At 39.1% G+C, this 26,670-nt stretch overlaps 2 protein-coding genes across 2 annotated transcripts; one reads left to right on the top strand and one right to left on the bottom strand.

Moving 5' to 3' along the window:
• Window positions 1-3,608: 3,608 nt before the first annotated feature.
• Window positions 3,609-7,108, bottom strand: LOC146635272 (uncharacterized). The gene is made up of 3 exons (XM_085346053.1): window positions 6,921-7,108; window positions 4,843-5,190; window positions 3,609-4,604 (listed from the first exon to the last, which is right to left on the bottom strand). Exons 1-3 carry the CDS (start codon window positions 6,991-6,993, stop codon window positions 4,375-4,377), a joined length of 651 nt encoding a protein of 216 aa, XP_085202179.1. The 5' UTR covers window positions 6,994-7,108; the 3' UTR covers window positions 3,609-4,374.
• A 9,378-nt stretch (window positions 7,109-16,486) lies between these two features.
• Window positions 16,487-24,920, top strand: LOC146635271 (coxsackievirus and adenovirus receptor-like). Its single transcript, XM_085346335.1, has 3 exons — window positions 16,487-16,582; window positions 22,744-23,082; window positions 24,245-24,920. The coding sequence occupies exons 1-3, from the start codon at window positions 16,525-16,527 to the stop codon at window positions 24,403-24,405; spliced, it is 558 nt and encodes a 185-aa protein (XP_085202461.1). The 5' UTR covers window positions 16,487-16,524; the 3' UTR covers window positions 24,406-24,920.
• Window positions 24,921-26,670: the final 1,750 nt, after the last annotated feature.

Here is a 26,670-nt window from a genome sequence, read left to right as displayed (position 1 = left end):
CTAGCTCTGAATCAAAGAAACTTGGATGCTGGTTTTCTGGATCCAAATGCTCATCTCATATACAAGGACACATCCATCCTGTTGTTTTGAGCTCAACGTGTTAAAGTGGCATCCACAATCAGCTGTGATGGTTTTCTGGTCTGAAAGACGTTAAAACAAAATTCAGAACAGACTGATGGAGGTGGAGCACTCTGTGATGGAGTAGCAGAAGAACAGTTGGAGGCTGTTAAATCTGTATTTGGTCCTCTGTGTTTTTTAAACAACTGAGCAAACAGAAACAGGTCTTAAAGTGGAGTATTGGCCTTTTTGTGGCTGTTATCGTGGGGTATTACTGAGGAGAAAGGTGGTGTGCTGCCACCTGTTGGTTGTAGTTTTTTAACTGATAGATTTAACTTCTAAAGGCTGCTTATGTAGAGGAGAGCAGTGTGTCAGAAGGAGGCCTGGAAGGAGGACTCTTTGAAGAACTCATCCCTTTTATTTATATCCTGTTTCACTGCAGAAGTCACTTGGATGAGTGTTTTTCCCACTGAAACGTCCAGATGAACAGAATCAACTTTTTGGGATTTATCCTGTTTCATTTCTGTAAAATGATCTTTTTCTTTTTCTCTGCTGTTTACAACCTCATTCAGACAACAACATAGATCAAATTCCACATTTTTATAACAGATTTATATTCACTATGAAAAGTGTAGTGGTCAGGCTTAAACAGGCTAATATGTTTCCTGCTTCTGTTTGATTGGCTCTTGTTGCTCAGGGGTGGGAAAACTGAGGACTCTTTCTAATTTGTGCCTCCTGGTCTCCGTCTTCCTGCCTGTTACCTGAAAATCAATCTCAGTGCTTCATGCTGAAGAATTTCTCATTTATATGATAGTTCTGGAGTGTTTGTAGTTGTAATTTAATGTTATTTAACTACCACAGTTTAAAATGAAGCTCTGAGACGCTGATGTCTCGTTCTGTTGAGACTGTTTCCTTGACTCCTCTCTCCTTGTGTCCTTTCTGAGCTCCTCAGTGGGCCTCAGACACACTGGAGGGGTTTGTGTTATCAGAATGATCCTCTGATAACAGACATCACAGTTTGATAAATGTCAGCATCCAGCGTGTGCTATACGCACTCTGGTTTAGAAGATGTACATAAGTGAGGAGAAGCCTTTTACTGAGTTTAAGTAAACACACATCAGATTTTTCTCACTGATCGCTCTGATTATGAATAACACGATGACCTGAAGCAAAGCTCAGAGGGTTTGCTGTGTGTTCTTTGGTGCTGATTCAGCAGGAATCAGTGAGAAAGTGCAAAAATAAATCTCTGTTAAACAGTCAACAGTCCAGTTTTTTATTTCTTTGCTTCTCCACTTCAGTGGCTCAGTGCATCAGATTCACGGGGAGATTAAAATCAAACAAATAACAGAATTAAACCAGGGAACAAATGAGGGGAAAGTTCTGCACCAGGCTGAACCCCGTAAGTCGGCAGTGGTTGATGTATCTTTCACAGAAAATGTAAACAGGTGAACACAGACAGTACATGAGAGAAACTGCTGTAAGTGATCAAATCAACACATGTCGCACAACATTCCTCCTTCCTTGCACAATTTCCTCCAGAAACTGAGCAGAAAAAAGACACCTGGACTGTTTCAGCAGCTCCTGGAGGAGAGGTGAGAAACAAACTAAATCTAAACCAGCTTTTTTTACTCTGATACCTTCAGGATTTCGTGGCTGACTTGGCACATGCACAGACAGCAACAGTATTTTTTAATACAGATCACAGCATTTATGCATTCATAATCTTGCAAAACACTAAACCCAGAGAAAAAAAAAAGCATAAATTACTTAGTTTGTTTAAATTGTTGATTTACACCAAAAAACAAAGTTTCACAAATAGGAAACGTAAAACACAAGTTTTTGTAACACTGTTTCAATTTTCCACTGAAGGAAGTTCAAGTACCTGCTGAAGGAAATAAATAAATTTGAAAACTACCATAAAGTCAGTGGTACTGAGATGGTCTATTTTGTAGAACAGGTCATTTTCCAGTCACTGCTGCATTAACTTCAGTTTTCATAAAACAAAATTTGTCATTTTTAGCTGCACAAAATTGCCTTTTGCAGTCTAAAATCCCTGTTTGTGTAAATTTAGGAAACATTACATAGTAAAGACAGTTATAAAGAGGGAGTTATAAAAATGACACTTTAGTTACAGTCATGTTGACTGTAACTAAAGTGTTTCACTCTGAGATATTTTTCATGTCTGTAACATTGCCAGGATGCATCACCATGACAACTAAGAAACAGAGCTTAAAGAGTGTAAACAATTTTATCCCAAACCTTCATCCTCATCTAATGTAATAGATTTAATTCTTAAAGTGATGCATTTTTTATTCATAAGTGTAAACCTGCGAGCTGTTAAATGATTCCCTCCATCACCAACCCCACAGATGTCCAAATGTAACATTTTTCACTCTTTAAAAGCAGTAAATATAAAGTTTGTGTCCTGGGACCTAAATTTGCAGATATGAACCTGAGGTATGTTCATGTGTTCATATCCACAAACACATCTGTCAGTATTGCACCATTAGTACCTGTTTCCCTGCTCCAAACAGTGTGAAACCCTCCCAATGTCTTTAGACTTTAACAGGATCTCTGAGAAGCAGGAATCACATATTCAGCACCATTTCATTTTCTTCTTTTACAGATCAAATCATTAGGTACAAGAACAAACACACCAAAACTGACAGACTCACTACCATGGCTCAGGGGGTTGGGAAGCATATCTGTAACCGGAAGGGCGCCGGTTCAATCCCTGGGCTCTCTGGCCTGGTCGTTGTGTCCTTGGGCAAGACACTTTACCCTACCGCCTACTGGTGTTGGCCAGAGGGGCCGATGGCGCGATATGGCAGCCTGGCTTCTGTCAGTCTGCCCCAGGGCAGCTGTGGCTACAACTGTAGCTGCCTCCACCAGTGTGTGAATGTGAGAGTGAATGAATAGTGGAATTGTAAAGCGCTTTGGGTGCCTTGAAAAGCGCTATATAAATCCAATCCATTATTATTATTACCAGTCCCACAAACCCTCCATGTCCTCCAGGAGGACCTGCAGGTGAGAAGAAGGTGGTGAGTAAAGAACAGAAGAGAATCCAGAATTTCAGTCAGTTTTTCAGTCACAGAAATAAATAAATAAAAACCCTGAAAAAGAAATTTAGCACACGTTTCATGATAAACACGTCCTCAGGCCATCTGTTTGTTCCTGTGCTGAGTGACACGCTGGGAATTTGGAGCAACAGAAGGAGACTCAGAGCTAGGGATGGGTATTGATAAGATTTTAACGATTCCGATTCCATTTTCGATTCTGTTTAACGATTCGATTCTTTATCGATTCTCTTATCGATTCTTTTTTTTTTTTTTTTAAAAAGGAGAACACTAAGGTCGATTAGCTTAGAACTTTGTTTTATATCTTCTCTTTGAACAAGATAGAAATTTAGGAGTAACGTGGCCTTACAAACCCAACAGTGAGATCTTAAGAGATCCAGCCTACGGCTCTTCAATGGGGTGTCACAGGGTCCCCAGGAAACAAAATTGTAAATGTAAAATAATAAAATAAATATTCTTCTGTAGCAATAACAAAGTATAACATAAATTGTTCTGTGGCAATTACACAAGAATATCCAGTAATGTCCCTGCCTACAATTAAACACATTCACTTACCAAAAATCGGGGCATCTGCTGTGGCAAATGGGTGCAAGCCTTTTACCACAAACTTAGACACTGCTCGGTGACATTCGTCTATCCTGGCCTGAAAGGAGACGCTACGGGTAGACTGCAGCGAGAACTGCCAGCATCTGAGCCAGACTCTGTCTGTCTCTCTCATCATGGTCACCTATAGGTGACCATGATGAGAGAGACAGACAGAGTACATGTACATGTACAGTAATGGCAGGTCTTGTAATAAGGCAGATCGCGCTAACATAATATGCACTGTTAGTTGATTATTTACCTGCCGCATTAACGGGAGAGGACGTGCAAACGTTACCGCTGCTGCTGGGTTGAGAGTCACGAGTCCGGAGCGGAATTAAAAACGCGTGTCATCGCGTGTTTTGTGAGCAAATGCTTTTGCATATTCGTAGTGTTTCCTCCCTTAAATGAAATATCTACTTTGCAAGTTGCCCTGTTGTCATCGGTTCTCATAAAGTATAATCAAACTTTTGAGCGTTTGAGCCGCTTAGGCGCCGTGTTTCCTGCCAGGTAAATGACGCTCCGCAACGTGGTGACGTCATTCGGGGCGACTGGAATCGATAAGGGAATCGTTTGCAAAAATGGCAAACAATTCCAAGGAATTGAAACAGTGGGAACCGGTTCTCAACAAGAACCGGTTTTCGATACCCATCCCTACTCAGAGCTCATCTGGAAATGCTCTGAGATTTTTCATTTCAACAGGAGGCTGGTATGAATCCCGGTTCTGCTTCTTATGTTTTCTGTAGATCAAAACAACAACAGCAGCAACAAGAAGCAGAGCAGAAACTGAGAGACCAACTATCAGTCCAAAAGGTCCATCCTCCTTCCTTCTGTCCTCCTTTCCTCCATCTTTGTTGTCTTCATCCTTCTTTTGTCCTCCTGTCTGACCTGCAGGTGAGAAACAGGTGTGAGGTGTCAGCTGTCAGGTAGGTGATGAGTGAAGAACAGAACAGAATCCATTTCCTCTTCAAACTGCTGTCAGACATTATCTACTGCACTCTGATCACATCACTCAGACCAGCTGCTTTCTACAAAGTCTCATCAACAACATCTTTAGAAACAAACATCAACAACCAGGAAGCAGCTTCACCTCTGATCACACACACACTCAGCTCTACTCACTCACCTGGAGGATCAACAACATGAAGGTAGATGCTGTTGATGGGTTCACATGATAGTGATCCCACAACAACACAGCAGTTGTATGTTCCAGTGTCATTAATCATCACATTCTTCAGAATCAAAGACACGTCTCCATCCTTCATCTGTCTGTCCTGCAGATCCACCCGGTTCTTAAAAGATGGATGCTGCTCAACTGGAGCAAAGTGTCCTTTCGTAACAATCCGGCACGAAAAGACATGTTCAGCTCTGCTCTGGTCAGTTCTGCTCCACTCTACAAGCTTGAAGTCGTTGTTTTGAGCTCGACATGTCAGAGTGACGTCTTGTCCAGACTCAGCTGTGATGTTTTTCTGGTCTGAAAGAGGAAACAACACAGAGCAGAGATGGATCCAAGTATAACTGTTCACTTCTAAAGCAGCCAATCAGAAGACACTGGAGATATGCACACTGGTCAAACCATCACACAAGTATTAAATGTTATTCAATGTAGCTGCCTCCACCAGTGTGTGAATGTGAGAGTGAATAAATAGAGGAATTGTAAAAGTGCTTTGAGGCTCTCGAAAAGCGCTATATAAATGCAATCCATTATTATTATGAAAATATTTATTAATAATAATAAAAATAAACATTTATTATTATTATCATCATCATCATAGTTTTACATCTACTTCCTATTCTTAATACAGGATGTATTAAGAATAGGAAGTGTCATCAGTGACTTTGTCAACTGATGTGAACAGAACCATGTTTGCATCAATGCCAGCAAGATAAAGGAGCTGGTGACTGACACTCTCTATTACACCAGTGAACATCCAGGGTTTGGAGTACAAATACCTGGGTGTTCACCTCAATAACAAACTGGACTGGTCCACGAACACAAATACACTTTACAAAAAGGGTCTAAGTTGTCTTCACCTGCTACGGTGGCTGAGATCCTTCGGGGTGAACAGGACTCTCTGTCCTGGACTGTCCACTGAAGTCCATGGAGCAGGTTGGGGAGAGAGGATGTTGTCTAAGCTAAGCTGATGTTTTGTAATTGCTTGTTAACAGCTTGTTTGTACACTGTATAGTTCACCAGGAGCATTTATATACCACCCACACTTGTGTACAAATCTACCTACATTTTTATCTGTGTATATGAATTTCGGTTGCTTATGTATATAATCAGAATCAGAATACTTTATTCATCCCGAGGGAAATTAGGGTTACAGCAGGCAGCACGCTAATGGCGCATGCGCACTTACAAAGGAACCTTCTGACCAACTTTACACAAACATCACATTGGGCAGACATGTCAGAAGGTAGGCTGATAGGAAAAAAACAACGAAAATACACTAGATGAGGTAAGAGGAGGAGAAAAAAAACTCCACTCAGACTGAGCTCCTAGTGGGAGAACAGTTTGATAACAGAAAAAACACCTCAGCACAAAAAGCACATGACTATCAATACACCATAGAAACACAAGACAAGCTACAGGGGCGGGTAAAGGGTAAGAGAGAGCCGGTGTAGACAGCGCATCCGGTCCTGCAGCATCTGTGCTGGTCCAGTTGACTGCTATCCTATACTGCTATAAGACTGCTATAGGGCACAAGCATCGAAGGCGTTGGAAAGGGAGGGGGGATGAGTGAGTGCTTATCAGTGTAAGTGTGTGTGTGCGCGCGACTAGGACTACTTTCTACGACTATAAATTTCTCATTTGTGGGATAATAAAAGTTTATTCTATCCTATTTTATTCTATTCCATGTCCAGCAGGGGGCGTTGCGTTGCTGTGCATCCTGTGCTAAACTGCGTAATAAAGGAATAATGAAGTACCTTAAGATTAGGAGAAAAGAACAGCCATGGACATAGTTTCTGTTCTCTCCACGGGAAGCATCATAACTATTTGAATGGACGCATTGATACGTGATTATTTTTATTCTCTGATCAGCAAATGAATGAATAGACGTCAGTAACCACCTGGCGGGTTATGTAGGTAAAATATGTCAAGTAAGTGCTCACTAATAAAAGCAGCAAAAACTCATTAAAAACATGTCATCAAGTAAGAACTCGCTCAGCATAATCGAAAGCATTATTAGCACATCTCACCTGCAGAAGTACACTCCAGGAGGAAGACACAAAACAAAATCCACAAGTGTGACGCAGTTATCCAAACAGACATTCCCAGCGCATAGATTTGCCGATCACACAGTTTTGTTTTCTGTTTTCTATAAATGGTGTTCCAAATTAGTTTTTAATCTGCGAATCTACTGTGCGAATTCAGATTTTTACATACACTTGCATCTAGAGGTAAAGTTTGAATGAAAGAAGGAAAGAAAGTGCGTGTTTCTTTTTATTTCCGCCAAGACAGGGAGAGGGTGGGACTATCATCTGACTGGAGGTTGGGGGTTGCTTGATACCTTCTACGTCACGCACGTAAACAGTCTTTTCGGTCGCTGAAAACTGAAACTTTTAAAAACCAAAGGGTTTTTAAAAATCTCGGTGGATAATTTTGAAAAATTCGTTTTTGCATTTATGCGTGGACCAGGAAAGCAGAGAAAACGCAGCTTAACTTTAGCTAAAGTTATTAAGTTAGCTAAAGAGTTGGGATGCTGTGTAAGACATAAATAAAGCTAAAACACAAAGGTTTGGGCACCGTTTTGCATGTTTCCCTACTGCAAGCATACAGAGGGGGTACTCTGAGAGGGTACAAGATGACAACTTTGGAATTCTACTAGAAACAGTCGATCATATTTGTTTGTCAAAGCTGAATTCAGGGCAAACTATGCTAAATTAGCTTTTTTAGCTAACAGCTACAATAAGCATAAAAGTTACTGTACGGCTATCATTTGTTAACATGACGCTCAGCAGATTTTCCATTAGAAGAGACATGTAGCAGCTGAGAGGTGGAGGTTTAATTTCCGTTAAACAGTCGGGAGCCCAGTCTGACATTCCTATGTTTCTTCACAGCAGTGGATTATTGCAACATATTTACAGCACAGACTGAAGACTTATTATGAGCATGAATAAAGAGAAAAGAAAAACAACTAGGTGCCCAACTTGAAAATAATAACTAAATCTACAAGTTTTTCATCAGGATCAGTCTGTGCACGTCACTGCTTCTGTTAGAAAGATATCAGCTGAGGAAACTGATGTCTGCCACACTGCACCATGTCGTAAGTTTATTTAAAAGTGGCCCAAAAATCGAAGCGTGTCATGAACTCTGGTGCACGTGTAACAAAACATTGTGTGATTGTTGCTTTGCGACAGTGCCTCTAATGATAAAGTCCAGCGGTAGTTTTGATGCAGTTATGTCACATTGCATATTTCATCAGCACCAGTTTGAAATTATGCTTTGGGGACAAGATACCTGCTACCTCTCCTGTTTGCATTTCAGCAGAGAGGATGCTCAGTCTGTTAAAGCAGAAATGACATTCCTACACTCCTTAATGATTCTTGGTGAGGTTCAGATCAGCTAAAGAATAAAATAAAAGAGTGGTGTATGCTAATGTGCTGCAGCTGTTTACAGAAATGAGCTCTGCAGACTTTCAGACTGAACTTTGTTCATTCTGCTTCAGGTAAGAGACTTTTTGAATCTCTGATGTTGCATCAGCATGGGGGGAACCGCTTAATATAAAAAATGTTTTATTTCCACTTCATCATTGGTTCAGTGCAGCTGTATGACTAAACACACAGAGAATATGATTAAATAAATACTAATATAGAGAGGGGAGCAGGGTTGTGTTCGGCAGCCAGCTAGACTTCACTGGTCACACTAGTTAAACTGTGGTGAAGGTGTGTGGCTCGGCTTCAGTGAGGAGTAGATGACGGCTGGCTCTGGTGGAAGATCTGAACACAAACACACAGATTACAGAAAGTTTAGATGTCAGGAGGCAAACTGTTTCTCTTTCCACCTCTCCTCTCTGTCCTGTAATAATATTATTCTAGTCTTAATGATCACTCACACATGATTACACCACTTTCACAGTGACACACAATTTTTTTTAAAACTGTATTTACATAAAATACTTTTCCTCTCAGACCCAGATTTCTCTCCAGTAGCTTTGTGTCTCATGTGTTTAACCTCTTCATATTTTTCTAATGTTATAATTTATCTTCTGTTATGTAGACAGTCTGACTTGTGGAGCCGATAACCAGCTTCATGTGAGCACACTTTTGGAGCAAGTATCAAACCTGAGCAGCTGTACCTCTGTGCCTGCTGTTTGTCCTGACGGTGATTTCTCCATAACTGACGTCAGCTGTTGATGAATAAACTGCAGGTGGATCAGTCTCTGCAAAACAAAACAAAGTCATGTGACTCACATGAAACTCATTTTTTAGGATGAGATAAAAATGGAGTTTTCATGAATTAGAGCTGCAAACATGAGGACATGGCACATCCTCCCTTTAACCTGAGGTGACTTTAACACCTCTGCTGAGTTTACTTTTCAAAAACAGGAAGCTTAATGACCACAAAGCTGCTCATGTGTCAAAACAATGCATCATGTAAAGAAAGCTGTTGCTAAGCCGTGAAACCAAATAATCCAAGCAATATGAAATAAAAGGCTTTGGAGTAAATTTGTACCTGATCCTGAGTACGGCCTCATCACAGAGCTGAACTGTTCTGTGTTCAAATGCTGCACAGAAAACCAAATGTTTCTGCTCAACATGAGTGGATAAACTTTAGCTGGTTGGTATCATGTTATCAGGACTGTGTGCTGTCTTTGATAAAAGATGTTGTAATTTAAATAGTTGATTATCTCACCAGATTTTAATGTACACATTTGTCTGTAAATAGTTGATGTATTATTTCTGCCTAGTTATGACATTATTTCCTATTTTTGTTGGTTTTCTTATATTTTTATTTTGGTTTATCAGAAATTAGCTGATTTGAAGGCGTTACCCCCAATAAGCTAGCAGTTTGTCTGCTTTACTTTATCAGTAACATAAATTTGTTGCATCATGAAGAGTCTATTATTGTAATGTATATAAAGTAATATTAGTTTCGATTTTGGTGGGGTTTTTTTCACAGTTTTACACTGATAGTTCTTCATTAATCTTTTCAAAGAAAATCTTGTGGACTTATTTGGATATCAAAGCGCTAACTAGCTATTGTAAGCATTGACCTAAACATCAAGTTACACAAACTTTCAGTTCTCACAGAAGAATGCCTGAGTGGATGCTAAAAAAAACCAAGAGGATGAGCCGAGGGTTTGCACCAATGGTTACTTTAACATCTGAATCATGCAAAGCTACGCTAACAGAACACAAGAATGAAAATATGCAGATGGATGTAACCAGGACAGGTCCGGTTTAATGTGAGAAATAAAAGGAGTTCAGAAAAAAGCTTCTGAGACTTCTTCCTGACTGTACAGAAAAAAGATTCGAAGCTTCCAAACCTCAAAGACAGACCACTGATACGTGGTGGATGGTCCAGTTATGGCAGCCACAAACTTCCAAATGATTCACATGTTATTGATTCAAATTTCAATACAAAAGCAATACATTCTTCATTCTAAGAATCAACGTCCACACATAAAAGTGTTGCAACATTTTGTCTGTTTACCAGTAAAATGTTCAAATGTATTGTCATGTTATTCCTTCTAATCATTTGAAATCTGATTCAGACAGATATGACAGGATCGTTTGTGAAGCGAGACAACAGCTGTTTCAACATCAGTGTTTTGAAGCTTTATTTTTCAATATTCCAATATCCTGTGGGCCTCTCTGCCTTGAAATGAATCTAGCCATAAACTTTCTGTACCTTTCGTCCTCTTTGACCCGTATCGGTCGTCTGCTACTGTTCTTGTCACTGATGAGTAGATGGCTGCTGCTGGACGATCTCTATCTGCAAAACCAAATCCAAAGATTTCACTTATAACAGAACTGATACTGCTGCAATTCCAACATTTGGAACATTCAGATTTATAAATCAGCTGATAATGTTTTATAGCAATATAAATAGTAACACCATGTAAAAGGGTTTCTTTTTTTCTTTTTTAAGTCAGAAAACAGGAAACTGGACAGCGGCACATGTTCCTCACATCGAAACTCTTTGACCACAAAGTCTCATATGTAGCATCACAGTTCACACACAGGAAAACAACTAAACTGTATACCTTTCAAATTTATTAAATGTTACATTTTTAAATATATTAAATAATGTGAAATGCTGAAGTAAACTTGTGTACAGTTGCTAACCTAATTTAACTTTGATTTAAAATTGCAAAGGTCCTCACAAAGGCAGCAACATTTCAGCAGTCATGTGACTCTTAAACCCCCCCCCCCCCCCCCCCCCCAAAAAAAAAAAAACAAAAAAAAAAACATGTCACCTTATAATCATCCCTACATGTGTTTGGTTTGTATCCATTTTGAAATTTTAGTTTGAGCTGTTTAATGTTTCATATGTCAGCTTTGTGGCACTCAGTAGACAAAAACTGTAGATTTGATTTTGAAGTGAAATGTCCCTTTAAAATTGTTTAACACCCATTACCCAAATCTCCCAGAGTCTGACCAGAATGTGTGTCTTACCTTCAGCTTTCCTCCGAACACAGCGTCTCACCAGTACAACCAGCACAACCAGCAGCAGCCCAAATATGGAGGGAATAGACACCATCACAGAGAGAGGAGGAGAGGATCGTTGAGGAGGAGGAGAGAAAAACGAGGAGAAGTGGATGGAGGTACTGGAGGCTGATGAAGGAGGCGCAGAGTTGGACAAACCTGTAATTAAAGAGAAACGCAAATCTTTGTGGCCAGTTTGAATCACTTTGGGTCTAATATTTTTGAAAGAAAGCTAAATTTTACCTGTGACAGTGATCCAGCTGGATGGAGACTCTCCATGACCGCTGATGTCACACTTGTAGAGGCCTTCATCAGACCTGGAAACATGCTGGATGGTCATGTGACCTGTAGGCTGCTTCCTGATGAGGGAGCCATCTTTATAGAAAGCAGCTGGGAGGTTGGAGGGAGTGGTCTTTGTTTTACAGAGCAGAGTGACGTCATCTCCCTCCATCACAGGGAGGACAGGACTCTGCAGGATCACTGATCCACCTCAACACAGAGACAAACTACAGCATTTCATCCATTTACACACAGCTTCATCAACACTAACTCCACACACTCAGCTTACCAGTGACTGTCAGGTTAACCATGTTACTGATGGGACCCTCTCTGGACTCACACCAGTAAACTCCACTGTCCCATGGGAAAACACTGTTGTTACATGAAGAACCAGCTGGTTTTCCCCACTTGTCACACTCAGCTTGGGTTTCTGTGCTTGTGTTTCTCCTCAGAGTCCATCCAGCAGAGCTGTCGTCCTCCTCACAGCTCAGAGACACAAAGTCTCCTTTAAAGAACTGAGAGCTGCTGGGACTCACAGTCAGACGAGCTGTGAGAGAATTTATATTTTTGAACAAAAACATAAAGTAAGTAAAGTAATAAGTAAAATTTTATTCATATAGCACCTTTCAAGATAAAATCATAAAGTGCTTCACAGACGCTAAAACATAAAAACAAAAATCAACCAAAAGCAAGTTTTAAAAGATGAATTTTTAGCTGTTTTTTAAAAGCGATGACTGAGTCCACAGATCTCAAGCTCAGAGAAAGTTCCACAGTCTGGCACTGTAATATATAAATAATTATTCCTTAAAGATTCTATTTGTTAAAAAAAAACTATACATTGGTAGTTTACCAAGACAACAAAATCTACCAATTGTAGATTTTGTTGTCTTGATGTAGCTCTAGTTCAGCTCAGTTCAATCCGTCTGAAACAAATTAAAGCTGTTTTGACCTCCATAGCAGACACATCTGGGTGTAATCGGTTTCTATTCTAGCTCTAGTTTTGGTCCTTATTGCTCAGCTTGTGTTGGTTAGTTTGTCACAGAATAAATTCACTAACCTTGGTTTGTTGTGTGGCAAAGCAGAAACCTTGGAACTGATGAGAAAACAAAACAATTCGTCATCTTTTAGTATTTTTTTTTTCTTTTCTTGCTTTAAACACCAAATCTCAGTTTGTATGAGCAGTGTGCTTTGGGTGAATATGTGAAAATGCCCTTTGACACTTCTCACTGCAGTCTGCATCACTGAATGGAAAGCCTCAACTTTTAATTAATTCAATTAAGTTAAACTTTAAACCTCTAAAATCAACAGAAATAGGCTGAATTAAAACACCTTAGTTGGTCACATGTACGTCTCTGTGGATTATTAAAACACCTCTGTAAGTAAGGAAAAGTAAATATATTTTGCTTTATCTCAGTGCCACTCTTTACTAGGTTTACTTCAAGAAACACATTAACATTTAAAGGCAGCAAAAAAAACAAAAAACAAAAAACATTTAAAGGCAGCACGTGTTACTTACGGAGCAGCCACAGAAGAGCTGTTTGTCCCATCGTGCCTCACAGAGGTGTGAGATTGTTGTTGTTCCACTGCAGCACTTAAACCCTCCTCCTTCCTCTCAGTAGCACCATTTAGGGGGTCTGTGGTTTCTCTGCAGTAGTTGTAGAGGGAAAAAGGTCTCTAACATTTTAGTTTCAAGCTGAGATATGACTCATGAGGTGTGTTAGAGCAATGAACAAAAAAGAATGAAAACACCAACAGGGTGGCTCACTTGATTTTTTTTTTTTAAATAGAAAAATGATTTAAAGAAAAGCAACTAATAAATTCTCTATCAAATTAAAATCTGATTTTAAACCTTAAAATGTTTCTTATGGAGAAAGAGGGAGGCTGATGTTTTCAAAGCTGTTCTGACCCATAGATATGCTTCAGAGTTTTAAAAAAAAATGTAAAGATGATGCATTTTTAACATCATGAATGCATCTTAACTGTTTTGACCTTAGCTGTATGCAGAGGGAAAACAAACTCTAAGAGCAGTTACATAAAACATGTTTATTTTCATTTCATTGTTTTTGCCTGTCAAGAAGTAGATTTTGGTACTTGGGCTTTCTTAATTATAAGTACTAAGAAATATGGTAATTGCCAAATTGCCAAGTCTGTGAGTGTTGAAGCACTGACTTTACAGTGGTCCTCGTCAAGGGTGTAGATTTGGTTTTGGCATTGGTGGGGACGGATAATTCAACCACCAAACCCCACCCCGTTTCTTTTTTTCCCTTTTTTGTCTTTGCTTGTTAATAAAAAAGGAGAAATATACTTGCCTACATATGCTATTGTTACGTCCCCCCAAAGGGGTCTAGGCCTGCGAGTCAGGGGACCAGTAACAAATGAGTCCAGAAAAGCAGGAAAGGAAGACAGACTGGTGTTTTTAGTAAATAAAATAGTCTTTATTATAGATAATCTTAACATAAAGAGCCGGCAACGCCGTTTTACCAATAACACTTGGAAAAAGGAAAAAAGGTTGCAACAACAAAGAACACAACAAAAACTCCACACCACGAGGAGGCACTTCCAGGGGCCCACATACATACACACAGCTTATATGACCTCAGAGAGGTGATTGCTGACTGGGCCCAGGTGGTAAATGAGTCCAATGAGCAGCAGCTGTGTCCTGGGGAGAGAGAAGAGCAAGAGAGAGACAGGGGTGGAGCAAGAGAGGAGGAGGCGGAGAAAAACACCACGCCCACACAAGGGCAGTATCAGGAGGCCGTAACACCCCCTCCCATAAATACAAACCAGTGGTTTGTCACAGAATGTCCTACCCAGCTTTTTCTACATGCTTTTAAACTATTTAAAATTACAATTTCATAGTTTTATATGTGAATTATATAATGTTAAGTTACTATTAAACAAATGACTGACTAAGTATTTTAGGCTTTAGTTTACTTCAGTCATATTCCATATAAATCAGGTATCATACAAAAATAAAAATAGCTTCAAATAGAGTCATGACAATAAAAGAATATGACTTTAAGGACTTAACATCATTACTTCAGTTATACTGCACCAACATCTCTGATACATTTGCACTAAGGGAACACTGAATGACCTGGTGGGTTTTGTCCATAAAACTACTCATCTAAGATTACCACAAAGTAAAAGATCTCTCAGCAAAATTATGCAACACTTTAGGCACTATTGCCCCGATCAAGTCAGTGAGCTGGGATTTTTTATATGTTGGTTACATAGTTTTTTTATTCTAAACATGAACTACTGTTACAGCAACAGACATGGACTACTGGTGTCCCACACAACAACGCAATACCAATGACCGGATTTGGTGTGTGTTAGTAACAGGTAAATTAACTTTTTTTTTTAAATTATTTGAATATATATGAGTGCGGTTGTTGTTGTTGTTCTATCTTTGCAGGTGTTTTCCGCCGGTATCCAACTCCATGGCTGTATCCCAAGGCCGCATTTTAAGGTCGATTACGTCACAGTGACGCGACGAAGGCTGTCCCAATTCAAAGGCTGCTTGGAATGCAGCAGCCGAAGAGTAAAGTTTAAAAAGTAAGTACTGAATATTATGTCACTTATTTATGTGCAAATGTTTAATAATGAAGAACATTAAAACATTACTGTTGGCCACACAGAGAATGTGATGATTTTATGGATAATTAAAGTCAGTCATATATCCACAAACACAACAAGCTGAAAGTCAGTGATGCTGCTCGGTTTGCAGTCCTGAATATCACGGCACAAGCAGGATTCACTGCACTGTTAATGTTAGCTATGTTATATTGCTGCCTCTGTTCGGTGGTGTTGAGCCAAACAGACTTTAACGTGTGTTTGAACGAGCTGACGGTTCACTCGTTAAGCTGAAAGAAAGATGCTTTAATCACAGCAGTCACACATGTGTCCACTGCACCATCTGGAACTCTTCTTGTTTAGCACTCGTAATAACACACACACTAAATCCTCCTGTTTGTAGCAGTGTATACACCTGAGACTGTCACCTGTCTGTCTGTCCTGCACTCTCTCTCTTTTTCTTTCTCTCTGATTGTGGAATAAAAGTATGAAAATGTATTTATAAATTACACTTGTGTTTGAATCCTGCAGCTTATCACACATTTGATTTCCCTTTTTTTTTTCTTTTAATCATGGCCTTGCCATATTGGTCCATTTGATTGACCTTTATTATAATTATGAATTTATTTTATTTTCAGTTGCTACAAACGGGACAGACATGACTGGGGGATAGGACAGGGAGAAAGAATGAAAGAAAGAGAGGGAGAGAAAGAAAACCAAAGGGGAGAAGAGACGGTGAGAAGGGGGGGGGGGGGGGGGGGGGGGGGAGAGAAAGACAAAACAAACAAACAAACAAAAACAAAACACCTGGGTCACCTGTATGGAGAAAAAAAACAGAAGAGAAAGCAAACAACAAAGAGCAACATAATAAAAAAGAGGGCACCATCACAATAAACTAGCTAGCAGTAGATATCAGTAGATACTAAATAATAAACAGTATTGTGCAGCACGCAAGATAGACAGCGCACAATGTCCTTTGAGGCAGCAGCCAAGAAAGCTGTAGTCCGCGTCTGTGAACACCCACTCACACATTTGATTTCCAAGTGTGACAACTGCAAGTGTCCAGAGTGAGGACAGAGAATAGACAGACTGTTCCCTTGCAGGTCCTCGCAGCGCAGGGTTGCCGCTGCTAAAACTAAACAAAGCTCCCTGAAAGGCACAGCCAATCACATTGGCCATATTTGTCACATGAGGTAGGACTCCCCCCCCACACACACACACACATGTTTAAGTATCAAAGCAAACAGATTCAGACTCAGTTGGTGCAGATCAACACTTGTGCAACTTTCCTGCAGACATGTGGTCTAATGCTTTTTTCCTGTCCCTTCCGATCTTTGTAGGTTGTGGATTAGAAGGTGAGTGGTCATCATACGGTAAGATGAAAAAGACGACTGTGGTTTTTTTGGGGGTTTTTAAAACGGGAATGTAAACATTGTAATCGTGCATGTTGCAGTGTTTGCAGGATAAAACGGAAGCAGTTGGTGCGTGTTTTAGTATGAGTGGAATAAAATGTCAGCGAGTTTAGGACATGTTTGATGTACAATGCAAAATAACCTAGAGCAGGTGAAGCTCTGTGTGTCTTAATCATAAGTGAAACAGTTTGCAGGTTTTGTTATGTAGTTTCAAACAGATGCAGTTTTTACGGTGTTATTTGAGAAGATTGTTAGACAGCTGTTTCTGCAGATTGTCAGAGAAATACATTCATGATCATAGTTTGATCTGAAGGGTTAGCTCGTCAACAACGCATAAGTTTTATTCGTCGAAACTAGTACTTCCCTGTTTTTATCAAGTGTGTGTAAACACTGACTCCTATGGCACATACACTAGCTCCACCTCTTGTCCTCTGCTCTGTTTTTGTTATGATGTTGTCACGTTGCTCTGGCTGTGCAGACATGTGCAGGCTGCAGAGAGGGAGGGAAGACCATGTGCGGCTATCTTACAGCAGCTAATGAAAAAACAAGTTGAACTGTGGTGGCTGTGTGAATGGAAGAGCCACTGTGAAAACACCTCTAATTTACACAAACACAAAAACAAGCAACTAGACATCTGGAGACTGTAATTGTTACAGGTACCGGGTGGCAGCACCTGTAGACAGCTATATATGTGTCCTGTAAACAGGAAAGAAATGATTAGACAGGGAGACGTGGCTTGCCGTTTCCTGAATACTCTGCCATTATTTATTCAAATTCACAATTATGCACTCCTTTCATTACTTTTACAGTATTACAACTGTGTATTTACTTATTCTTAACATAGCTCACACACACATTCTCCATAACACATTCCAATGTTATAGACATGACCAATTTTCTTGTAAAACGTGGTTCATAATGAATTCCAACAGGACAAATCTATAAATCTCAAATAGCTTGAAAGAATGGTATAATCAGCACCATCTTGACATGTGCACTGAATTCACGGAAACACTTTATGGCAGAAACAAGATACTAAAACAATACAGAATAACGGTGGAGCCGATCACTAACATCACAGAGCATAGGAGGTGTGCGACCCAAACTAACATGCTAACCTTAGCATGCTGCTAAAGCCGTAAACAAATACTTACAAAAGTGTAATTTACTGTACTACACAATGTTGTACGCTTTCACTTTCCAACCGTAATGGTTAGTCTATGCTATATAATGGATGTGATTGCTATTATATTCTCTTTCGGGCACGATACGAACCTGTAAACAGGAAAGAAATGATCAGACAGGGAGACGTGGCATGCGCGTCAGGCTGCTAACAACAGGCCAAACCATGGTCTCACACTGCCACCTACTGGTACAAAAATGAAGCGTCCGCTACAAATATGCCAGGGTAGTTACCAAGTTTCCTGTTAAAATTACTGTAGTTATTTAGGGCATTTCCAAATGGAAATATCACTTACATTGAAAGTGAAATTACTTAAATTAATTCACATAAATGTGATCACACATTAGTGGGTATCACATAATGATTATTGTTATTGATTATCATAGCTGTTACTTTACCGGACTGGTTACCTATAAAGTATTTTCAGACTGTTGGGTCTGTCTAGCACAGGCCCACCGCTGGAACGAGACAATTTAAAAACACAGCAAAAGCATTGAACACCAAGTAGGCAAAGTTCTTCGTGTTACTCATGCATGAGGGAGACCTGCCTGGAGCCAAGTGTCGTTCCACCACTTGACCTCCCCATATGGAAAAGATATATATAAATCTTATAAAGTTTTTAATCTGTCTTGTATGAAACTTGTATGAAAAGCATACAAGAGTGAAAACAGAAATAAGATCCCTTGAAAAATTATATAATGAAACTTGTATGTTTTGTATACTTACTAAAAAAAAATATGAAAGTAATGAGAAAGTGGCCACTTTCATGAGTAAATCATATATGTTTTTACTATTTCTTTTCCATATGGGTCCGTCAGACTCTCGTCCGCTCCCCCATAATACTGCTGTTTTATCTTTTATTGAGGTTACATGAATATACATAGGTTCATTAACATATGACGTCTACATACAAACAAAGAGTACCTTGCCTGTGTGTGTGTGTGTGTGTGTGTGTGTGTGTGTGTGTGTGTGTGTGTGTGTGTGTGTGTGTGTGTGTAAAACGTAACAAAGTATAACTGAAGCTGTTTTAACGATCGAGCAGAGGTAGCATGTTTGCTGTCTGCTCCACTCCAGCAATGGCCTCACAGGACAGTCACTTCAAACATGATTAACTGAATATGATGCTGGACATTCTACAACCGTGACAGGGACTAGAAAGAGAGAGCATATTTCTCCTGTTTTGGCTTCCCTTCATTGGCTTCCTGTTAAATCCAGAAATCAAAATCCTGCTCCTCACATACAAGGTCTTAAATAATCAGGTCCCATCTTATCTTAATGACCTTGTAGTACCATATCACCCTATTAGAGCACTTCGCTCTCGCTCTGCAGGCCTACTTGTTGTTCCTAGAGTATTTAAAAGTAGAATGGGAGGCAGAGCCTTCAGTTTTCAGGCCCCTCTTCTGTGGAACCAGCTTCCAGTTTGGATTTGGGAGACAGACAGTTTCAAACTTTCCTTTTTGCTAAAGCATATAGTTAGAACTGGAGCAGGTGACCTTGAATCCTGAGCCTGGTTCTGCTGGAGGTTTCTTCCTGTTAAAAGGGAGTTTTTCCTTCCCACTGTCACTAAAGTGCTTCCTCACAGGGGGTCATATGATTGTTGGGGTTTTCTCTCTATAAATATAAAGTCCCTTGATCTAATTGTTGTTGTGATTTCACACTATATAATTAAAATTAAAACTCAATATGCATGAAACAGAATACAAAGTATTCAAAGTATCAAGTAGCTCAACCTTTACTTTTTGCAGTAATTTTAATATTTTTTATGCTGATATCAAACACTTTGTGCAGAATAATAGTTTTTACTTTTAAAACTTCATGCACAATTTTCCAGCAGTGAGGTGTTTTCATATTGTTTTAGTAGTTTTTTTCTTAAAGAAGAAATAAAGCACTTTTTTAAAAACTCACTAAAACTCACTACTAGATTTCATTTGCTTCAGTTTTACACATTTATCATGCCAATTTACTGGTCTGGCTCCCCTAAGATCAAAGTGGGGTGTATGTAGCTGATGATCTAAAATGAGTGTGACATTGCTGTCCTAAAGGAATGGTTTGAAAAACTTCTCCACCATTAACTGTCACTGACAGTTAATAATATTTGGTAATGAAGCAGATATTTAACTACAGAAGTAATAATAACTTTTTACAACTCTTCAGCCAGGAGGAAGCAGAAACATGAAGACGTCCAGGTACAGTGCAGACAGGCAGCACAAAGGGTATGTTTTAATGTCTTCGAGTTTATCTTGTTAAATTCTTATTACATATATATTTATATATGTATATGTTTGGGGGGCAGTTTTGCTTGGATTCATCTTTTTTTTTCCTGCCGCTATTATTTGTTATGTTTTTTTTTTTATTGTCAAGGTGCACGTGAATGTGGATTAGCAGCGCGGCTTAGCGCCAGGAACCTGTGGTTCCAGCTGAGGGAGAAACCACGAGTTAAAGGCCAAAAATGTTTCTGAGCTGCGCAGCTCGGTAGGACAGATTTTGCTTCCCGCGGTAAGAGTTTCTCAAAGCCTGGCGTTGATTAGGCGAACAAGAATTCAAAAGGTACTGAGTATTTCTCTGCGCAAAGACATCCTCCAGTCCTTGCAAACTGTAAGCATGTATATTTTCACCTACTCTTTGTAGATGTTTGTTAGTAAAGATTTTTCAAACAGTGGTTGAAATGTGATTTATTTGATCCTGAGTTACTGAAAACTTCCTGCAAACCTGGAGTGTTGGCACTCTGTATTTAATAACGATTTTTTTAAACTGTTGTTTTTTTTCGCTTGAAACCTCAGTTACATCTTGAAATCTGCAAGATACTCAAGTACATTTGTACAGAAAGCGTTACAGGCAATAAAAAGAGGCTAAAAATGCAAGAGTGGGTTTATAATGAAGGTGATTGTTCATAACTAAATGGCATGTCCCTTTTCCTCTATAATGAATTGTAACAGTTACAAGTAATTGCTGAAATAAAGTTAAACAATAAACTGGGATAAGTTTTCTTTTCAGTCTTACTGCATTTATGGCAGCAGTAGATCAAAATGTTTAGCTGGTTTTTTTTGTTGGTTTTTGAGATCAATATGATTTTCTCAAAGTGTGACTCAAAGTCAGAACAAAGAAATACTTTTGGAACAGCACAGGTTATGAATGATGCCATATGATAGATATGATGTAAAAGTGTTCCCTCCTCTTCAGGGGGCTTATTGATCTTGTGTGTGAATGTTAACAGATTTTTTTTTGAAGTCAAATAACACATCAGGCATAAAGCATACTAACCTAACAATGATAGCAGCAGGTGAGACTATAAGAACAACAGGAAAAAGACTTCACCAGGTCCACTCTGCTAAAATCCAAATTACAGACCTTACACTGTAATCTTGCTTACAACCAGCAGGGGAAACTAATCTGGTTCACAAATGCTAGGATCAGAGTACTAGAGGAAAGAAATACATTAATTCCATTTTCCACATACCTGTGAGAAATAGGTCACAGGTACTATTTATAATTGAGCCATGATTGGTAGAGATAGGCGGACTGATCCAAATATCCATAGTTCCAATTCCAGTCATGGTATTGCTATCGATATTGGTAATAGGATACTTTGTTTCTCTTCTAAGTTTAGTATTTTGACCACTAAAAGATAGCTCAAACATACAATATGAAAAATGTCTGAACCTATTTGTGTTGGTTGTCACATCTATTTTATCCATAGCCCGTAAAACATTTACATAAGTTTACCCACAGTGCTTTAGAGAAAGGCACATTTAAATTCCAGTTCTCCAAAAAAGCCCAGTTTCACGAAATACATGAAAAGCCGAAATATCTGCTTTCTTGTGTTTAAGTAGGAAGTCAAAATTAGCGATTTAGTGGTCATTAAAATGTGTGCTCATAAATCATGACACACTGCTCTACCCTACATAAGCCATCTGTGGCGGGGCGTGGTAACAGAGAGACTGGACCTTCATCAGTTCTCACACCTCTCCTTCATAAGACCTGCCCTGAGGTTGTTGTTGTGTGTTTGAGGTTGGCAGCTGAAAAGCTGCGGCCAAGTGTGTTAGGACATCTAGCAACTGAATAAAAAGGGTAAAGTGTAAGCTATGTGGTTGGGTCCATCATTCTGTTACACCCTCTTTATAGGTTACAATTATTGGTATTATAATTAGCAGTACTGGCCCTGTTTTTACTTGGTCAGTATAAAAATCAGTATAAAAATTTGCAGTATTGCACAGAACTAGTCAGCCAGGGGAAGACTATCATGGATATCACTAAATTTGTTCTTCAGTGCACGTATCACTGTCCATCCTACAGAGAAGGTCTTATTAAATGAAAGTTAAAGCTTTGGCTAGTATGTAATTTTTATGTCAAAAATTAGTAAAATTATAGTTCATGTTGATTTTTCTCTCCTTTTTTATATGTTTGCTTGAAAATGTATGAAAACCATAAAAGTGTGAATGCTAATGCCACCACCATTTTTATATGACAAAAATAGTCATAATATAAACCTCTAATTTGTACCCTCACCTCTGAGGAAAAAAAGAATTTCCTTAAAAAGTGAAAACTTTCTTAAAACTATAGCTTAGTGTTTAGAGCAACATGCACATTCTTACTGGCTTTCTTCATACATTAATCTTTAAAGTCTTTGACAGAGTTGCTTCTTTTTACATACGGTCGCAGGTTTGAGTGGCTTTCAGGAGAAAGCATTATTGACAGAATAAGTGGAGGAGAGCTGTCATGTTCAAAATGCTAAAGCAGTATAGCAAACAATAGCAGAGGATTTCAAACATCAAAGGTCAGAAATATTTCAGTCAGGAAACAAAGCTTTCATAATTAAGCCAGTACATTAACACTGTGATCTACACAGTACATCTCAAAGATGTGCAGTAACATGTTACCGATATTTGTTTTTTTCTGTTCTCTTTGTGTTTATATCCCACAGAGCTCAAAGTGAGGCCTGGGGAAGATTCCATTCTTCAGTGTCAGAGTCCCAGAGGTGATGTCATCATCCTGCTGGAGTGGAGAAGATCTGATCTCAAGTCAGACACCTATGTGTTCTTCTTCCGAAACCAGCGTCCATATGAAAACTACCAGCATCAGTTCTTCAAAGGCCGAGTGGAGCTGAGAGATCCAACCATGAAGGACGGAGATGTTTCAGTGATTCTGAAGAACGTCAGCACCAGCGACACGGGAACATACGAGTGTGAGATTACAGTCAGGAACACAGAAGGTGTCGTGACTGAGACTAAGCACTCTGTCAACCTCACAGTCACCACCTCAGGTGAGTTTGTAGATAGATGTTCGACTCGCAGGGTCCGATCTGTGTGTGATTCTGTGTTTGTTTGTTAGGGTGTCAGCAGTGAACTACTCCTTAGCTTAGCCTCTTGATGGTGGGAAACTGCACAGTGAACTACAAGGTCATTTAAACTTATTGCACCAGCTCTGTCTGATAACTTGTTGCTTATTAGAGTCTGCATGGTGAACGTAGACATGGGGAGGACACAGTCCAGTGTACTTCTAGTGCCAGTGTCAAGCTCAGATACATGGGGAGGGTCAAGACATACAATATTTGACAAATCAAACGTGTAAATCATCGCAAATGAGCTTACCACACTGGATCAGTCTGGGTTAACACTGACTGCCCCTGGTGCTTGTTGGCCAAAAGGATGAAACTGTGCAACTGTTGGCCAAAGACAAAGGAAGAGATGAGGGGATGGTGTGTTAGGAGGCAGTGAGAAAGAAGGAAAGGCAAGAGTGTGGAGATGAGTGTAGGGACTATGACAGGTAACGATAGAGAGTAGGGTGATATGATGGAGAGAAGGACGGTAGATATAGTGTGTGGGTAGGAGACCAGGTGAAAGGAAAGCAAGGCCAGGTGCACTGGAGGTGGATTCAAACTTTTCTACTGTGGTGTAGTCAGAAAGAGAAATGGAGTACGGGCAATTGTTAATTAAGAAGTTCAAAGGTCATCCAAGGACATAATTGAGAGTCATTTGTTAATTTCCTTAAAATAAATATGTTTAAGAAACTCAGGAGAAGAACAAAATAAATTCACCTTAGCTGCCGTCGCATATGAGAGGCGAAAGAGTGTCAGATAGGACGAAGAGTTTGAAGTTGGAAACTGGAGCAAGTTGGGTGAAATGGAAGTAGCTTTTTGTTTTGAATCATGTTGTGTCAGTCGATAATAAATGCAGCTGCAGCAGTTTGAGAGAGAAAATAATACTTTCTGCAGCCAGTGTAGTCTTATGCTCCTGGATGCTGTTCTTTGCTCCTGTTAGCTGCTGAATATGCTGTAAAATTGTCAAGCAGATACAATCAATATATATTATTCTGATTGTTCTGCATTACTCCCAGCAGCTATATAACTGTTTGAAAATGTGAAAGATGAAATATTTTCAGCATACTCGGTGGTTAGATTCCTCACACCTGTTTCTACTCTGCAGGTTTCACAGATGAAGACACCAAGGATGGAGGAGACAAGGATGGAAGAGACAGGGATAAATTTCTTCCTGTCATAATAATTATTTTAGTTTTTGCTTTCCTTATAATAATTACTGTTATTTGCATACGTATCCACAGAAAACAGCATAGAAATTATATGTAGCTAACAGCAAATGTTAAACAGCTGATATAAAATGCCTGAGGTCTGCGTACTCCTGAATGATTGGAGGTTCTGCTGTTCCATAAAGATGTGAATGTGTTTGAAAAGCTGCAATTTTATTAGGACTGCATGCAGAATCTCGCTTTTTCAACTTTTAATCACAGATGAAACTTAAATTTCTGTGTTAGTGATCAGAAAATATCAACAAGGCTGCTGTGGATAGCACTGCACACCTTGCACATTGTTTTATTTTATTTTGTTCAAGGCTTTCTATGCATGCCTGCTGTTAGATTACAAAAACAAATCTCAGTAGTTTAGAGTGTTAATATGAGTGATTTATTAAATAATTATACAGTATAAGTTATGGGACCCTCTAGGATCCATTTAACATATGAAAAACCCTGAAATCTAATGTAAATTTGGGTGACGGTTTTGACATTAAAGATCATGCTTTGGCACCCAGTCCAAAGTATGATTTTGCAAAAGATTTTTACTTCCAGGAAGTACCCCCCTCCCCCCCCCCCCCCCCAAAAAAAAAACAAAACAAAACAAAAGAAAACCCAAAAAACCCCAGAACAAAACCAAAAAAAAACTCAGATAAGCTAAAGAGGCAAATGGAGTGAGTGAGAATTGCATTGTGAAAACCTGTTAATGCCCTCTGAACCAGGACAAGCTGGCACCCACTACAGTTTAGACTGAGCAGTTCAGCAGCTATGAAATCTCCTACTAACCAATTAGTTCTCTGGAAAGTGGCGACACCATTCCAGGAAGATCTCTCAGATCTCTGAGGAGTACGACAAAGTATCAGGGCCACATTAAGAAAAACAAATTATTGTTCATTTTCAGAATAAAGTTTATATGCAAAGATTAAAGCTGTCATTTCAAGTCAAAAAACTGCCACAGCTGCTGTAGCCTCCACAAAATGCTGTGTGTAGATCAGTAAGTGGAATGTCCTTCAGAAGGATACCAATGGTTACACCCTCGTGCACTGAAGAGGATGTATGTACAATCAAAACACTGCTGAACAGTGTCAACAGTACATACAGAAGGAATAGGAGCCTGGCAGAAGTTTAACTTGAAAGAACAACTGTAATCTCTACACTTTAATTATATTCTCAAAATGAACAATTTAAAAATATGTTTTCTTAATGTTGCCCTGATACTTTGTCAAACGGAAGGCGAGAGTAAGAAGGTCTGAAGAGTTTCAATAAGTGTGTGATGTCTTTGTGTTTCCCTGTTGACTTTCAGTATTGAATATAAATACTTAGATGCAAGTTAGTAGCTGTTGGCAGCAAAACAATTTTACAATTTCATTATTATAAAATCATCAATATCTTATTCTAAAACAGGACTCCTGTACTTGACCTCATATCAAACTTGTACATAGACTAAGCCTAATGTCTGTTTTTCTATTTAATCTTTACTCTCAAACACTTAAACAGCTGAAAGAATAAAATCTAAAACTGTCAGGATCAGGTTAAGCCTGACTTTACTAAATCCAGTGAATGGAGCACAAACTGTGCACGGTCATGGGAGTGTGTGTGTATTCATTTGGTGATTTATAAAATGTATACATATTATTATACTTGATTCTTATTTGTAGAGTCACCAAACCAGGACTGTCATGGCTAATGTGTGGCTTAACAAGCTGCTGTAAATAAAAGAATCAGTGGAAACGTGGAGCTTCCAGACCGTTTGAAGCTGACATCAAGAACATAATCTCCTCCTGGAAGTTTTAGTTTTTATCCTTTCAGATGCATTTTAAATATAACAACAAAATTGAAATTGAAATTTGATATGAAGCCAGCAAGTACAGTGCAGGTGTCCGGTTTTTGATTGTTAAGAACAATAAAAAGGTGTAAAATTGTTTGCTGCAAAAAGAAAATGAAGATCAGGGAGTAAAGTTCTGCTTAAAAATTTAAATTTAGACCCTCCTACTCTCACCTGTGATGCTGATTTCGCACAGCATATGTTACCATGGCGATTTACCCCAGTAAGAAGCAAACTACCTGTGTAGTACAGAAAACCCAGAAGTTACCTGAATAAGCCAAAATCAGTGGTTTGTTGTGCATTGTTATTTCAGTCTTACACATCTTTGTTAGTCAGTGGTTTGTTTGTTTGTCAGTGCATTGCTACCTTTGCCCAACAAACCCTTCTGACAAATACTGAATTAAAAGTGACAGCATTTATATGATGTATGTAGATATTTTATAAAAATCCCACAATCATGTGTTTTTGCATTTGACAGTTTAACTGAGCATCAAATGA

Source organism: Diplotaxodon limnothrissa, linkage group LG3 (assembly GCF_057381915.1).
Source record: "Diplotaxodon limnothrissa isolate DT_005_m linkage group LG3, D_limnothrissa_male_GT1.1, whole genome shotgun sequence".
Lineage (NCBI taxonomy): Eukaryota > Metazoa > Chordata > Actinopteri > Cichliformes > Cichlidae > Diplotaxodon > Diplotaxodon limnothrissa.
This window is presented reverse-complemented; position numbering and strand designations above follow the sequence as displayed.